This window comes from Rana temporaria, chromosome 7 (assembly GCF_905171775.1).
Source record: "Rana temporaria chromosome 7, aRanTem1.1, whole genome shotgun sequence".
Taxonomy (NCBI): domain Eukaryota; kingdom Metazoa; phylum Chordata; class Amphibia; order Anura; family Ranidae; genus Rana; species Rana temporaria.
Genome location: NC_053495.1, coordinates 58479794 through 58496782, shown reverse-complemented (window position 1 = coordinate 58496782; position 16989 = coordinate 58479794). Strand labels below are relative to the sequence as shown.

General features: G+C 44.6%; 1 protein-coding gene across 1 annotated transcript in view; it reads right to left on the bottom strand.

The window, feature by feature from the left end:
• The window catches only part of TEX33 (testis expressed 33), a 37618-nt gene that overhangs the window by 4151 nt on the left and 16478 nt on the right, over positions 1-16989 (bottom strand). The window contains exons 2-4 of the mRNA XM_040359438.1: positions 13975-14222; positions 13749-13893; positions 5002-5121 (exon numbers count right to left, since the gene is read on the bottom strand). Coding sequence (XP_040215372.1) covers positions 5002-5121; positions 13749-13893; positions 13975-14222 — 513 coding nt within the window. The remainder of the gene's footprint in view (positions 1-5001; positions 5122-13748; positions 13894-13974; positions 14223-16989) is intronic.

Sequence of the window (16989 nt, the reverse complement as noted above, 5' to 3'; positions counted from 1 at the left end):
AAACATAACATATGATAAACATGTCCGAGCTAGATATGTAAATAACCTGTCACTCAAAGCAAGGAGAGAGGAAAGGACTTTTTTTTCAGACAGGTTTTTATATGGAAGTCTGTTAATTTTCACTAAACAATAAAAGAGGATTGCTCAGAGCTGGATTAACTCTGTGTGGCAAGACTGGGAACAGATGATAGGAAATCGTATACTCTACATTGTGACATAAAAAAAAATAACATTTTGGGTTTACATCCACTTTAAGCCAAAACCATTTTGACTATTTGAATTTGTTTTTTGCACATCAGTCTTTTGTAAAGAGGAAATCTAACATTTTCCTAGTCTTTTACTCAGGTTTTCATTACCAAGGTATTCGCCCACATAATAAACAGTCATTTTCAAATAAATGGTATAATTTCCAGTATCACAAACAGACAGCTTCGGGTAAAATACATGATGATTTATTTGTGGAGTATGAAAAAAAAAAGTAAAGAAAGACATCAGAATCTAAAGCATAACAAAACAGGAGCCATATTGTCATGTAAGCTGTTTTATTTATAGTAATTTCTTCCCTTCAGCCTCCCTCTGTTCTAGACACTTCTTTAGAGCCATGTATCTAAAGTTGCTCTCATGCCACCTGCCTGGGAAAAGTACAGGGTGCAGGTCAGTGTTGGCATCAACCACAAACAGAAAGAAAATTCCTTTAACACAAATACTATGGTCTGAATTACAAATTAACCACTTAAGACCCGGACATTTAGGCAGCTAAAGGACCCGGCCAGGTTTTGCGATTCGGCACTGCGTCGCTTTAACAGACAATTGCGCGGTCGTGCCACGTGGCTCCCAAACAAAACTAGCGTCCTTTTTTTCCCACAAATAGAGCTTTCTTTTGGTGGTATTTGATCACCTCTGCGGTTTTTATTTTTTGCGCTATAAACAAAAATAGAGCAACAATTTTGAATAAAAAATGCAATATTTTTTACTTTTTTGCTATAATAAATATCCCCCAACAATATATATATTAAAAAAAAATGTCCTCAGTTTAGGCCGATACGTATTTTTCTACCTATTTTTGGTAAAAAAAAATCGCAATAGGCATTTATCGGTTGGTTTGCGCAAAATTTATAGGGGATAGTTTTATTGCATTTTTATAAAAATAATTTTTTTGCTACTAATGGCGGCGATCAGTGATTTTTTTCGTGACTGCGACATTATGGCGGACACTTCGGACAATTTTGACACATTTTTGGGACCATTGTCATTTTCACAGCAAAAATGCATTGTTTACTGTGAAAATGACAATTGCAGTTTGGGAGTTAACCACAAGGGGGCGCTGAAGGGGTTATGTATGACCTAATATGAGTTTCTAACTGTAGGGGGTGTGGCTGTAGGTTTGACATCGATTGTGTATCCCTATAAAAGGGATCACACGATTGATGACGCCGCCACAGTAAAGAACGGGGAAGCTGTGTTTACACACAGCTCTCCCCGTTCTTCAGCTCCGGGGACCGATCGCGGGACTCCATCGGCGATCGGGTCCGCGGGTCCCGCGGTTCCAGTCACGGAGCTTCGGACCAGGTCGCGGGCGCGCGCCCGTGACCCACAGCTGGGCACTAGCACAGGATGTAACTGTATGTGCTTGTGCCCAGCCGTGCCATTCTGCCGACGTAAATGTGCAGGAGGCGGTCCTTAAGTGGTTAAAATTTAGGTTCATGATCATAGCACAGACATAAAGTGAAAACAACATCATACAGTGCGGGCGTAAAATGAAGGATGGATGGCCGCACTCCAAACCAAACAGGTTGTCTTTATTTAAACGAACAGCAAAACATACCAGATCACAGCAACAGAAACAGGAGGATAACCGACGTTTCGCACTGACTTAGTGCTTATTCATGGCACTAAGACCCCTTTCACACTGGGGCGTTTTTCGGGCGTTTTTTAGGCGCTTTGGCGTTTAAAAAAAGCCTGTAAAGCGCCTGAAAGAAGCCTCATCTGCAATCCCAATGTGAAAGCCCAAGTGCTTTCAGAGGCCTTTCACACTGCCAGCGCCCGAAAAACGCTGGTAAAGCGCTGCTAAGACCCCTTTCACACTGAGGCGTTTTTCAGGCGCTTTGGCGTTAAAAAAAGCTTCCTCAATGGGAAGGGGGCTTTAGGAGCGGTGTATTAACCGCTCCTAAAGCGCTGCAAAGAAGCTGCATGCAGGACTTTTTTTGATGCCCTGCCAGCTCAGCGCCTCAGTGTGAAAGCACTCAGGCTTTCACATTGGGATTGCAGATGCAGCTTCTTTCAGGCGCTTTTTTTTAACGCTAAGACCATTTTCACACTGGGGTGTTTTTCAGGCGCTTTAGTGTGAAAGCACTCGAGCTTTCACATTGGGATTGCAGATGCAGCTTCTTTCAGGCGTTTTACAGGCGCTTTTTTTAACGCTAAAGCGCTTGAAAAATGCCCCAGTGTGAAAGGGCCCTAAGTCAGTGCGAAACGTCGGTTATCCTCCTGTTTCTGTTGCTGTGATCTGGTATGTTTTGCTGTTCGTTTAAATAAAGACAACCTGTTTGGTTTGGAGTGCGGCCATCCATCCTTCATTTTACGCCCATGCTTGCCTAGTGCACTGCCAGCACCCTTGGAATCCTACACCTGTGTATGACCCTATAGCAGACCCACCTTGAGCGGTGATTTTCCAACATCATACAGTGCCTTGAAAAAGTATTCATACCCCTTGAAAATTTCCACATTTTGTTACAACCAAAAACGTAAATGTATTTTATTGGGATTTTGTGTGATAGACCAACACTAAGTGGCACATAATTGTCAAGTGGAAGGAAAATTATAAATGGTTTACAAAATAAAAAAATAAAAAATATGTGAAAAGTGTGGTGTGCATTTGTATTCAGCCCCCCAATACTTTGTAGAACCACCTTTCGCTGCAATTACAGGTGCAAATCTTTTTGGGGATGTCTCTACCAGCTTTGCATATCTAGAGAGTGACATTTTTGCCCATTCTTCTTTGCAAAATAGCTCAAGTTCTGTCAGATTGGATGGAGAGCGTCTGTGAACAGCAATTTTCAAGTCTTGCCACAGATTCTCATTTGGATTTAGGTCTGGGCTTTGACTGGGCCATTCTAACACATGAATATGCTTTGATCTAAACCATTCCATTGTAGCTCTGGCTGTATGTTTAGGGTTGTTGTCCTGATGGAAGGTGAACCTCTGCCCCAGTCTCAAGTCTTTTGCAGATTCTAACAGGCTTTCTTCTAAGATTGCCCTGTATTTGGCTCCATCCATCTTCCCATCAACTCTGACCAGCTTCCCAGTCCCTGTTGAGGAAAAGTATCCCCACAACATGATGCTGCCACCACCATGTTTCACAGTGGGGACGGTGTGTTCAAGGTGATGTGCAGTGTTAGTTTTTCACCACACATAGCGTTTTGCTTTTAAGCCAAAAATTTCAATTTTGGTCTCATCTGACCAGAGCATCTTCTTCTAGATGTTGGCTGTGTCCCCCATATGGCTTCTCGAAGGCTGCAAATGGCACTTCTTATTGCTTTCTTTTAACAATAGCTTTCTTCTTGCCACTCTTCCATAAAGGCCAGATTTGTGGAGTGCACGACTAATTGGTCATGTGGATAGATTCTCCCACCTGAGCTGTGGATCTCTGCAGCTCCTCCAGAGTTACCATGGGCCTCTTGACTGCTTCTCTGATTAATGCTCTCCTTGCCCGTTAGATGTTCAAAGCTTGGGATATTTTTTTTTATAACCTAACCCTGCATTAATCTTCTCCACAACTTTGTCCCTGACCTGTCTGGTGTGTTCTTTTGCCTTCATGATGCCGTTTGCTCCCTAAGGTTCTCTAAAAAACCTCTGAGGGCTTCGCAGAACAGTTGTATTTATACTGAGAATAAATTACACACAGGTGGACTCCATGGGCCAGATTCACGTAGAATCGCGGCGGCGTAACGTATCGTAGATACGTCACACCGCCGCAAGTTTTCATCGCAAGTGCCTGATTCACAAAGCACTTGCAAGAAAACTTACGCCGGCGGCCTCCGGCGTAAGCCCGCGTAATTCAAAGGGGCGTGTGCCATTTAAATTAGGCGCGCTCCCGCGCCGGACCTACTGCGCATGCTCCGTTTGGAAATTCCCGCCGTGCTTTGCGCGAAGTGACGTCATTTTTTCGAACGGCGACGTGCGTAGCGTACTTTCGTATTCCCGGACGTCTTACGCAAGAAGAAAACATTTTGAAATTTGACGCGGGAATGACGGCCATGCTTTATACAGCACATACGTGTGCTATGTAAAGTTAAGGCAGCTAAAACGACGACTAACTTTGCGACGGGAAACTAGACTAGCAGCGACGTAGCAAATGCGAAAACCCGTTGTGGATCGCCGAACTACTAATTTGCATACTCGACGCTGGTTTACGACGCAAACTCCCCCCAGCGGCGGCCGAGGTACTGCATCCTAAGATCCGACAGTGCAAAACAATTACACCTGTCGGATCTTAGGGATATCTATGCGTAACTGATTCTATGAATCAGTCGCATAGATACTCTGAGAGATACGACGGAGTATCTGAGATACTCCGTCGTATCTCTGCTGTGAATCTGGCCCTATGTACTTATTAGGTGACTTCTGAATGCAGTTGGTTCCACTAGATTTTAGTTAGGGTTATCAGAGTAAACGGGGCTGAATACAAATGCACGCCACACTTTTCAGAAATGTATTTGTAACAAATGTTAAAAAACATTTATCATTTTCCTTCCACTTCACAATTATGTGCCACTTTGTGTTGATCTTATCATATTAAATCCCAATAAAATATATTTACGTTTTTGGTTGTAACATGACAAAATGTGGACAATTTCAAGGGGTATGAATACTTTTTCAAGGTACTGTAAATCCACATCCAATGGACTTTACAAGAAAAAATATTAACTATTAACCAAATTAAAAAAGTGCTCAGCCTATAGGAATTCTTATGGCTCTATAATGGCAGTAATCAATAATTACCTAAGTCATCAGTCTTCCTTCCGTACCAGTGTTGGTTGTTGCCCTTATCTCGTCTACCTCTTTGATTTACTTCTACAGTGTATGAGTCCTGTGCCAGGCTGTGTTGGTTTATGGGCACCCCTGAAGGAAAAAAAATCTATCTGTCATACAATAAAGAAACCAGAAAAATAGTCACAGCTATATTAGTTTAATTGCCTAAGGTAACAAACTGAGCACCACACCATTCTTCTTTTATCTAAACATACTCTCTTAGGGCCAGATCCACAAAAGGGATACGCAGGCGTATCTACTGATACGCCGTCGTATCCCTGTTTCTATCTTTGGAACTGATTCACAGAATCAGTTACGCATAGATATTCCTAAGATCCGGCAGGTGTAATAGTTTTACACTGTCGGATCTTAGGATGCAGTACCGCGGCCGCCGCTGGGGGCATTTCTCGTCGAAATTCCGCGTTGGATATGCAAATTAGCACTTACGGAGATCCACGAAGCGGTTTCCCTTCGTGAAGTCTCCGTAAGCTGTTAGTTTGCAAACGCAAAATTAGGGCTACTTTTACAAAGTGTAAAGTTAGTACACTATGTAAAAGTAGACCCTTCTTTCCCGCGACGCTGTCAAAATTTTTTTTAACATTTTTTTTTTCCCGCCGCATCTTTTTTCCCGACGCAACTTTTTTTACCCAGCGCGATTCACAAAACTCGGTGTAACGTAATTTTGCGCAAATTATACCCAGTTTTGGATTACTTTGACTACTGTATATCATCGGTGCCTTTAAAGCCCCACTTAGGGGGTCTCTCCACATTTTCCTGTTTACCAGGGGTGTCGGCAACTGACGGAAATCACACAGAGATGTTCCATTTATAATTTTGCGCAAAGCACGTCGGAAAAATCGCGTCGGGAGCATGCGCAGTACGTCCGGCGCGGGAGCGCGCCTAATTTAAATGGGACTCGCCCCATTAGATTGCGTCGGACGGATTTAAGTTCTGTGCTTTGTGGATCGGGCACTAACTTGGGAAATTTGCGGCGGTGTAACTTAAATGGGAAAAGTTAAGTTGCGCCGCCTGGCTGTGGATCTGGCCCTTAGTTCTAAGTTTTTCTTGGCAATCTTTCAGACCTGGACCTAGAGGTAGCTCTATCCTACAACCACTGTGAGACATATCATATGAGAATGATAAATAATAAAATCTGTAGAACAAGGAACCTCTTATTTTTTAAATAAGGAAATCCCATTCCCACTTAGGGAAGGTCCCTGCACCCAAAAAATGTTTATGAATTGCACAGAAAACAGATAGGTGATAGTTAGGGACCATTACAGGATATTTCCTTATAAAGTTACTTTTATTAAAATGTATAAAAATATACATACCAATACTATATGCACACTTTTCCCTCCCATTAAAGTAGTTCCGTACTGCGCATGCACGAGCGGCGTGGCCCGTCCTCACTGGTCCCCGCTTTCTCCTGGGAACAGTGTGTTTCCCAGGAGACAGCAGGGGGGAGTGGCATGACTCCCACCAGAGTCTATGCCCGGTAGTGGGTGCAAATACCTGTCTTAGACAGGTATCTGCACCCACCTCCCCCTGAAAGGTGCCAAATGTGACACCGAAGGGGGGGAGGGTTCTGAAAAGCCGAATTTCCATTTTTGGGTGGAACTCCACTTTAAGACCCCTTTCACACTGAGGCGCTCGAAAACTGCCCATATAACACTGGGCGTTTTTGTGGCGTTAGCCGTGAACTTTGTTTATAGTCGTGTGACTCAAAAGAACCATTTTGTGTCGCATTTTGTGCACTTTTGAAGCACTTTCCATTCATTTCAATGTACAGGGGCGTTTTTGAGGTGCTTTTTTTAAGCGCCCCAAAGATTCTGCTTGTAGGACTTTTCACCGCTCCCGCCAGCACACCACCCCAGTGTGAAAGGATCAATTGATATCAATGGAAAGCAGATTTCAGGAGCTTTTCAGCTGCTTTTTTTTAGTGTGAAAGCACCTGAAAAGCACCTCAGTGTGACCGGGGTCTTAAATTCTTCAATAAATTATTTTGGAAAACAAAAATTAAAAATACAAATGAAAAGCAAAACATTTGTGTATACATTTAAAAAAATATTATAAATAAGCTTTTGCCCCCTTTTGTATGCATGATAACATAACATAACATTCTCAGCTGCCTAAGGACCTAAGAGAGCTGGGGGAAGAGAGACAGCAGCACAGTGAGGGGGTGGGATGGGGGGGGGGCCTGTGTCAGCGCAGGTCTGATCAATGGAGCAGAGCAAACTGGGTGCCCAGCACAGCTATAAAACTGACCACGGTGTGCTCCAATGCCTAGTGTGATACATTTTTAATAGGAAAGCAGAGGGACTGGCAGGAACACCAGGTATTTTACACAAAGGAAGCAATATATAGCTTGAAACTTTGTAAAGAAGTTTGGAGGTGTAGTTTAACCTCCCTGGCGGTATTCCCGAGTCTGACTTGGGGTGAGATTTTTGGGCTACGATCAGTAACCCCGAGTCAGACTCGGGCTCGCCCCGCTGAATCCACAGGCATGGTTTACTTACCTTGTCCCTGGATCCAGCGATGCCACCGCGCTGTGTGAGCGAGCAGGACCTCGCTCGATTCACACAGTGTCCTCCTGTGCCGTCGATCTCCGTTCCCTGCGACGTTACGACGCACGGGAGCGGAGAACGGCGTCAAATTCAAAAAGGTAAACAAACACATTACATACAGTATACTGTAATCTTATAGATTACAGTACTGTATGTAAAAAATACACACACCCCTTGTCCCTATTGGGCTGCCCAGTGCCCTACATGTACTTTTATATAATAAAAACTGCCTGCAAACTGTAGATTGTCCATAGCAACCAAAAGTGTCTTTTTATGTCAAAAATAGTTTTAGAGCAGCTAGAAAACAGCGATAATAAATTATAATGACTTGCAGAATTGTGCGATAGCGATTTGTGGGGAAATTCGTCATAAAAAAATAAAAGTAATGACAGCGACAATTCTGCAACTGAGTAAATTTCAGTGATTTTGAGTTGATTACATTATTGAATAATTGTTATTATAATTATATTATTATTTGTTATAATTATTTATTATATTATAATTTATCATTTTGTTTTTAAAAAAAATTCATACCCGGGATGCCTACTAGACTCTTGTTTGGTCAGATTTAAGTGAGTTATTCCTAAGAATTACAGGTCTACAATGTAAAACGCCAAATTTCCTTGCAAATAATGGTTCCGCTTTCAGCACCTAAAATCTGAAATAATCATACCGCTAGGGAGGTTAATGAGCTACTCTGGTTGAGATTTTCCTATGGCTGGATCAGAGAGTAAAAGGCAAGGCAGGGAGTGACATAGTCAAACTTTACGGGATACTAGGAGAGCCAGGTGCTAACTTTATTTTGTACTACTTTGTGAGGACAGTGCATTTCTAGATGGTTCTAGAGACATTGGCCCGGATTCACATACAATGGCACATATTTATGCCGCCGTAGCGTATCTAATATACGCTACGCCGACGCAGCGCAGAGAGGCAAGCACAGAATTCACAAAGCACTTGCCTCCCAAACTGCGCTGGGTTTCCTCGGCGTAATCCGGCTTAGGTGAAAGTGGGCGTGAGCCATGCTAATGAGGCATGACCCCATGCAAATGATGGGCTGAACGTAACCTACGCCCAGCCATATTCACGTACAACGTAAACGACGTAAAATACGACGGCTTGTGTTCCCTGGTCCATACCTTTGCATGGGTTGTGCCTCATTTATGGGGAATAACTTTACGCCGGACGTACGACTTACGCAAACCGCGTATATTATGCGTCGGGCGCAAGTACGTTTGTGAATCGGCGTATCTCCCTCATTTGCATATGTGCATAGAAAATCAATGGGAGCGGCAAATGCGCCCAGCGTAAATATGCGCCCACGAAATGACGGCGTAGGCAAGTTACGTCGGTCGTAGGAAGCCTATTTTTAGACGTATCTCAGATTGTGGGCACGGCGCATAGATACGGCGGCGCATAGTTACACTTACGCGGCGTATCTGGAGATACGTCGGCGTAAGTGCTTTGTGAATTCGGGCCATTCTGATTGGTGGATATGACTGGGAGGAGACTGTTGCATGCAACTACTGCCTGATCATGGGTTTGATGGAAGAGAGAGAGAGGGCAAAAATGGAACTGCTTATAGTGAGTGACAGTTCAATGTGGTGTACTGGAGAGGTTTGAGTGAGCAGTTTTCTTTCCTGTGGTTCTCCAGCAGCATGTTGTTCCCATCTCTAGCAAGCAACCATCCTTGCATGCACAGAGTCTGGCGTGCTCTCTGGCGAATTATGCTTTAGTTTATGCTTTTTTATATTTTTATATACGCTGGGTTCTCCATCAAAATTCCAGATGCTTTCTTACAGAAATACACAGAAAGGGCCAGATTCACGTAGCGCAGCGGATCTATAGATCCGCTCGTTCTACGTGAATTAAGATCCGCTCCCGCAAGTTTGGGAGGCAAGTGGCTAATTCCAAACAACTTACCTCCAAACTTGCGACGGCGGATCCTAAATCCCCCGGCGGAATTCAAATTCCGCGGCTAGGGGAGTGTACTATTTAAATCAGGCGCGTTCCCGCGCCGATTTAAATGCGCAGGCGCCGTCCGCGAAATTTCCCGGCGTGCATTGCTCCCACTGACGTCGCTAGGACGTCAGTGGTTGCGACGCTTACGTAAACGACGTTCGTCCGTATTCGAGAACGACTTACGCAAACGACGTTAAAAAATTTAAATTCGACGCGGGAACGTCGGCTATACTTAACATTGGCTGCGCCTGATAAAAGAAGGGGTAAGTATACGACGGAAAACCGCTACGGAAACGACGTAAGAACACTGCGACGGGTCCGCGTACGTTCGTGAATTTGCGTATCTCGCTGATTTAAATATTATTTATCGTAAATCAGCAGAAACGCCCCCGGCGCCATTTTTAAATTGAAAAAAAGATCCGACAGTGTAACACATTGTAACACTGTCGGATCTAGCCCTATCTATGCGTAACTGATTCTATGAATCAGGCGCATAGATAGGACCAGTTTACGTCAGAGATACGATGGTGTATCTGTAGATACACCGTCGTATCTCTTTGTGAATCTGGCCCAAAGTTTTTTAGATTTCCAGGCATACAGTTAGCTGTGACCTTGCTAGGCATGAAGATGTATTCTTTCTTGTGCAATTGACACATGATCTAACTATATCTCCTAACAGTTCAAAAGTCTTTCTCCATCATAGATAAAACTGTGAAATCTTTATACCACCCTTGTGTATGTGGCTTCTCCCCGTGTACACAGTTTTGGGCATATTTTGGATATAGTTTTAATCTGGAATGCAGCAGACAGCCTGCTTTTACAGTGTGAACTTTGATTGTGAGGGAAGACCAAAAAGGAAGCAAACCTAATGCCCCGTACACATGATCGGAATTTCCGATGGAAAAAGTCAGATGGACTTTTTCCCATTGGATTTTCCGATCGTGTGTAGCCCCATCAGAGTTTTTTTCATCGGAAATTCCGATGAATTCCATCAGACTTTTGATATAGAACATGTTATATATTTTTCCGATGGAATTCCGTCGGAATTCCGATGTGATTTGGCCAGGCAAAAGCCTGATTGTGTGTACGCGGCATAAAAGCACCTCAGAAGAGGGTCATGAGTCCTGGGAAAAGGGAAGGGTGAGAGGGCTACATCATTTTATATGGTGCACACAAGACATGTTTTCTGAGTCACAAAATAGTACATGAAAAGACAAGGTATATAGTAGAAAACTATAACAAGAGGGGTCAAGTGACCAGTCAGGGGTTGCCGCCTCGCTGTGCATGCTGAGGAGGGGTATAAAGGGGGAAGACGCCTTTGCCTCGAGGTTCTTCTTCCTCGTGTGGTGCCCACCATTGGGATGGCCATTCCACGACACCCCCGCATGTGGCCCTCCTGGCCGGGGTGTGCGTGGGTAGCAGTGTTCCTGGTTTCCAGGACCACGTTGGCCCAGAGCAATTGATCTGCTGTGTGGGCTCAGTGATCGACTGGGTCCCCAATCTGGAGGGTGTCCTGAGCTGTCCCGTCCAGGAAGCTGACCGATGAGGAGTCTGTCCGAAGGATACCAAGCATGAGGCTGGTGTTCCAGGAGGGGCCTGTCCATTCATCGGGGGACAACCTGGGATCTGACAGGCTGGATGTTGGTCGCCTGTCAGTCGCTAATTGTGCAAAACTACACAAAGAAGATCCGGGTGCTGAATCTACTGAGAGCGGATTCCGGACCATAATTGTCTCCATTGCTTTGGGAGGGTCTGTGGCAGAGACTTGATCCTAAGTTCGAGTGACACTCTGGCTGCCAGGCTGGTGAGAGAGGCCTGTCCAGGTGCGCTATACCCACTCCTGCTGGAGTGGCAAAGTAAAGTTGTCGTTGGAAGCAGGACTGTTTCCCATATTCAGTTACACCTGGATCTGTCGTCTCCTATTTGCTATCCCTTCACCTTTCTACTGTTAATCGTTTTTACCCGGCTGGGTAATAAAAGCACAGAAAAGACACCTGTCATGTGGACGTTCCCTTTACTGCAACTCTCATCAAGTACCCTAGACGGCGGAGATACAGAGGTAACGTGCCACCCAAAACAAACCAGCAGCTCCTTCGGGGGTAGTGCTACATTATATATATATATATGTTCTACAAAGGTTGTTGGTGGTGGTATGTTGTCACATAGTGTTACTGCTGGCCACATGTTTGCGCACAAAAATGCATACCCTGTGCTGGTGTGGCCACCAAACCATCTATTTGTAACGTCACACCAGTGGCTTCCATTGGGTACAACTATAGTTACTTCTTTCCCAGTCAACTCTCTTTGTTTCTTCCTTCTTTCTGAATAGCCTCTCACTTCCTGATTTCCTCCTGTGCAGCCTATTTAAACTCCCAGCACTGACAGGAAGTTGTTCCTCTATTGCTGACAGAACGCCACTGTCAGCTGGGCTTCCAGACTCACCTGATCTAAGCTCCAGCTTCCTGAACTGGACCTCCAGGACTCCTTGTTCGCTACAGCTCACAGCAACCAGGTCCAGGCTCCCAGGATGCTCATCCATGCCCAGCTATCTGCAACCGCAAGTACTCTGCTATTGAAACCATTTTCTTAACGCTGATCTCCATACTTGCTACTTTGCTTCCAAGTTCATGTTTACTCCTATGCTGCCAAATACTATGAAGATCTGCTGAAGTCTCTACTATAGCTTTCATGTTAAAGTTCATTGCTATAGATATTAATTGCTATGCACTGCTCTCCATACTTGTCGCTTGCTTCTAAGTTATGTTCACTGCTATGTTAATCTATCAATTGCTATGGAGTTTCCCTGAAGCCTGTACCAGCTCTCATGTTAATGATCACTGCTACAGATACCAGCTCTCATGTTAATGATCACTGCTACAGATACCAGCTCTCATGTTAATGATCACTGCTACAGATACCAGCTCTCATGTTAATGATCACTGCTACAGATACCAGCTCTCATGTTAATGTTCTTTACTAACCCCTAGTGTGCAGTCCCAGTACTGCAGCTATACTTATCCTTATACCATTAATACCAAGATTTACTTTAATGTTGCTTATGCTGGAATAAGCACTATTTACTTTACTGAGGCTGTGATGATAGAACCCAAACTCTTAACTGAGTTAAGAGTGAAACCTGGGTTCGAACCTGAGAAGTCTCCGCAGTTGCGATCCATAAACCTGAAACTAACTTAGTGTATTGTTACACTATTTAAGCTCTGCATGGGATTAATGCTGAAAAATATCTTTGAATTGCTCTTGAGCTGACCCTATCAGGACCCATTCTTGCCCGTTGTTGACCCTGCTCTGTCGCTCAAATGATGTATCTACTTCTAGACTCTGTTTTCTGCTGTCTGTCAGTGTTCCTCAACACTGCACTTGCTTGCAATCTGACATTCTGCTGCCATATGCACCAGCAATCCCAAATTCCAATAAGTTCAGATATGCACTGCAGACATTTGTGCTGCTCCAGTCACAGTGCCCTTGTGCCATCTGGTATCACTACTAGGGGCCCTTGGGCTGGACATGTAAGAGAAGATGTCATAATTTAAGATACCTTTAAATTGTATAAATGTTTGCTTACAGCAGGGGTTCTCGACCCTCTAGTGCCGTGACCCATTGATAAAATTTCCCAAGTTGTGGGGAACCCTAACAGTAGTTAGGATGAGTGGCAATGCTGGGGAGAGTTCTGATCTGCCAACTTAGGTGCTCTTGATCAAGGTCATCTGCTGATCTGAGAACTGTAGTGGGGACTTTTAATGGCAACTATAATCACAGGTAGTGTTACTCTCTGTGTCTCCAGCTTTGTGGTGTCTCGTAGCAGTAACACCTATGCCAAAATCTGGAGGTGGGGTCTTCTCCAGCCCCTCCCACTCACCAGTCAGCTGACCTCTAGTCTCTGCCCCCCCAGCCATGTCGTGAACTAAATGGGCGGCTGTGAAGAGGCTGAGTGGGCGGCAGCGGGCTCCAGGATCAGCCCAGCTGGGCAGCCGCGAAAAGGCTGGAAGAGTGGTGCGGGCTTTAGGAACATCCCAGGATTCAGTGACCCCTGGCAAATCATCATTTGACCCCCGAGGTGGTCCCGACCCCTAGGTTGAGAACCACTAGCTTACGGTATACAGTATATTCTTAGTACAGAAGAAATATAATGTGTGAACAAAGCAAATCTAAGACAAGATAGACCATCACCTGGAAAGACATTACTGCGGAGGCAGTGACTTAGCTCATGATATATACTATGTGGATATTCCTCCATACGCCATGTGACATGTGCCAGGGTGCATCTAGGCATTATCCTTGTTCTCTGCTCAACATCTGCCAGGCTCTTTCTTACCTACACAGGACAGATTAAAAATCTTCACTTTATAAATGGAAATATTGAAAATGGCAATATTTGCCTAACAATTGCTCTTACCTGCTCTGGAGAAATCAGTTGCTCAACCAAAGAGCTGCCATACTTGTGTCTGATATTAGCTGGTATAAGGTTCCTGATGTCTGTTTGGCAAATGTCCACAGCTTCCGGAGATTTTTTATTTCTGCTACTCAAGACTCGAACATAATTATGCTTACTGCCCCTGTAGCTTTGACCTGTGGTGTTCTCTATATTGGTTGCCTTCCATTTTTCTTTAATATCAGGTGGAGCAGAGTAAGAAGCCAGTGGTCCTGTAGGGTGAATATGTGTAATGCTTTAGAACTGCAACCATAGATCTTCTCAATGTATTTGAAATAAAATGCAATTAATGAGAAAGTACAAATACCGGGATTTGTTAATTGTTGTTTTTTTTAACCTGGAGAGGTCCTTGCAGTAAAAAGCAAGGTCTGCCTAATATATTAGGGCCTCCTACCCCATTGTGAATAATAAAAGAAACACCTATAGGGGAAAAGGTTGTAAATACTGTATACCGGTAATTACCCTTTGTACATCATGATGTTTCTGATCAGATCCTGGAGAATGCTGAAGTTTCCAGATCCCGGGAAAAGGAACCCAAGCACAGTGCAAAAGCATACTCTCAGGCCCCGTACACACGACCAGTTTCCTCGGCAGAATTCAGCTTCCGACCGAGTTTCTGGCTGAATTCTGCCGAGGAAACTGGTCGTGTGTACACTTTCGGCCGAGGAAGCCGACGAGGAGCTCGACGAGGAAATAGAGAACATGTTCTCTATTTCCTCGTTGTTCTATGGGAGCTCTCGTCCCGCCGAGCTCCTCGGCGGCTTCAGTGCTGAACTGGCCGAGGAACTCGATGTGTTTGGCACGTCGAGTTCCTCGGCCGTGTGTACGAGGCTTCAGCATTTTCTTGGGTTCTCCCAAGATGGATGGTGATATCACACTCACCTAGGTGCTGTGAAGTAGGTAAGGTCCCTACATTTTTTTTTACATTTATACTGCTATTTAAAATGGGGTAGGAATGGATGCCTAGTATATTTAGCAGACTATGGGCTAGATTCACAAATACTTACGACGGCGTACCAGTAGATATGCCGTCGTAAGTCCGAATGTGGCGCCTAGGTATCTATAAGCATATTCTCAATCTGAGATATGCCTATCTGTTGCGAAGATACGACCGGTGTAAGTCTGCTACGCCGTCGTATCTTACGCTGGCCGCTAGGGGCGTGTACATAGATTTACGCCAAGAATATGCAAATGATCAAGATACGCCTATTCACGAACGTACGTACGCCCGTCACATGTAAGATACGCCGTTTACGTAAGGTGCTTTCAGGCGTAAAGATAAACCACCAAAAAGATGGCGCAGTCAATGTTAAGTATGGACGTCGGGACAGCCGTCAAATTTCACGTCGTTTACGTCATTTGCGTAAGCCGATTCAGAATGGGGCTGGGTGTAGGTTACGTTCACGTCGAAAGCAAGGAGTATTTGCGACGTGATACTGAGCATGCGCGCGAATGCGCCGTACGATCGGCGCTTCATTTACATGTATGGTAATGAATCGTGAATTCATTACCATAAAACACGCCCCCTACCTGCCTATTTTGAATTTGGCGGGGTTACGCCGGGCCATTTGCGCTACGCCAACGTAACTTAGGAGGCAAGTGCTTTGTGAATACAGTACTTGCCTCACTATCTTAAGTCGGCATAGTGCAAAGGGGATGCGCTACGCTGACCTAAAGAAGCGCCGCCGTACCTGAATCTAGCTGTTTGTTTTTTACTATTATTGTGTTCAAAATTCCAATTACTGTATATTAGACATGTGCATTCGTTTTCATCCGAATACATTTTCGTTCGAATTTCGGGTACACAAATTGCGAACGTCAAGAATGCGGTGATGTACAACACGTACAACGAGCCGAGAAAAATTAAGTTCGATATGCAGTGCGGCTCTTCTGCTTGATTCCGAGCATGCATGGATTTTTGTGGGTCGGAATTGGCTGCACACGATCGGAATTTCCGACAAGAACTTTTGTTGTCGGAAACCAGCTCTCAAACATTTGTTGTCGGAAATTCCGACAGCAAATGTCCGATGGAGCATACACACGGTCGGGTTTTCCGACAACAAGCTTACATCGAACATTTGTTGTCGGAAATTCCGACTGTGTGTACGCGACATTAGGGTGAAATCCTTGACTGTTGACTGTGGAGAAAAGCAATGCACTTTAGAACATTTCAGAGAGTATATTAAGGCATAATAGATTCAGGAAAGAGGACTATGGTGCAGGATACCCCCATAAAATAGGCAAAAAATGGCTCCAAACTTGTCCCCGGATTGGATTTGAACAGGGGCTGGGGCATTTTCAAAGACAGTCAGTGTAGAATTAAAAATAAATAATCCGCCTCCCTACTAGCTTAGGGGGGTCTATTTCAACCCACCAGTCAAAAACCATACTGGTAGATTGTTAAACACAATTGGGTAGAACAAATACCTTCCAGGACAAACAGTCTCTTCCCAAGATGCTCTTTACAGTAAGGTAACCAGATTTAAAAAATGAAATCCAGGGACATATTTTTTTTTTACTAGTAATGGCGTCAATCAGCGACCCTCTGCCCATCGCCGCCACTGCCGCCCACCTCACAGCCTGTCAAGTCTTACTTTTTGGGCCCGGCTACTACTGGGTGGGGAGCAGAGGGAGATCACTCCGCCAGGAAAGGCGAGGAGATAAGCAGGCAGGCAGCTGGCCGGGACTTTAGCCAAGGCAGAAGAACATGCGAGCGGAGCTGAATGGGCATGCACACGAAACTGAAGAAATATTCTCTCCGCTCCGACCAGCACATGATCATCAGAAAGGGACACAGATAATGGAAATAAATAGACCCCCTAAGCTAGTAGGAGAAGCGGAGCAGGGGGTGTGTAATTCTGTAATTTTTTATTATTCTGCACTGACTGATTGCCCCAGCCCCTGTAAAAAATCCAATCCGGGGACAAAAACCAGGGACAGGCTTGATCCGGGGACTGTCCCCGGAAACCGGGGATGTCT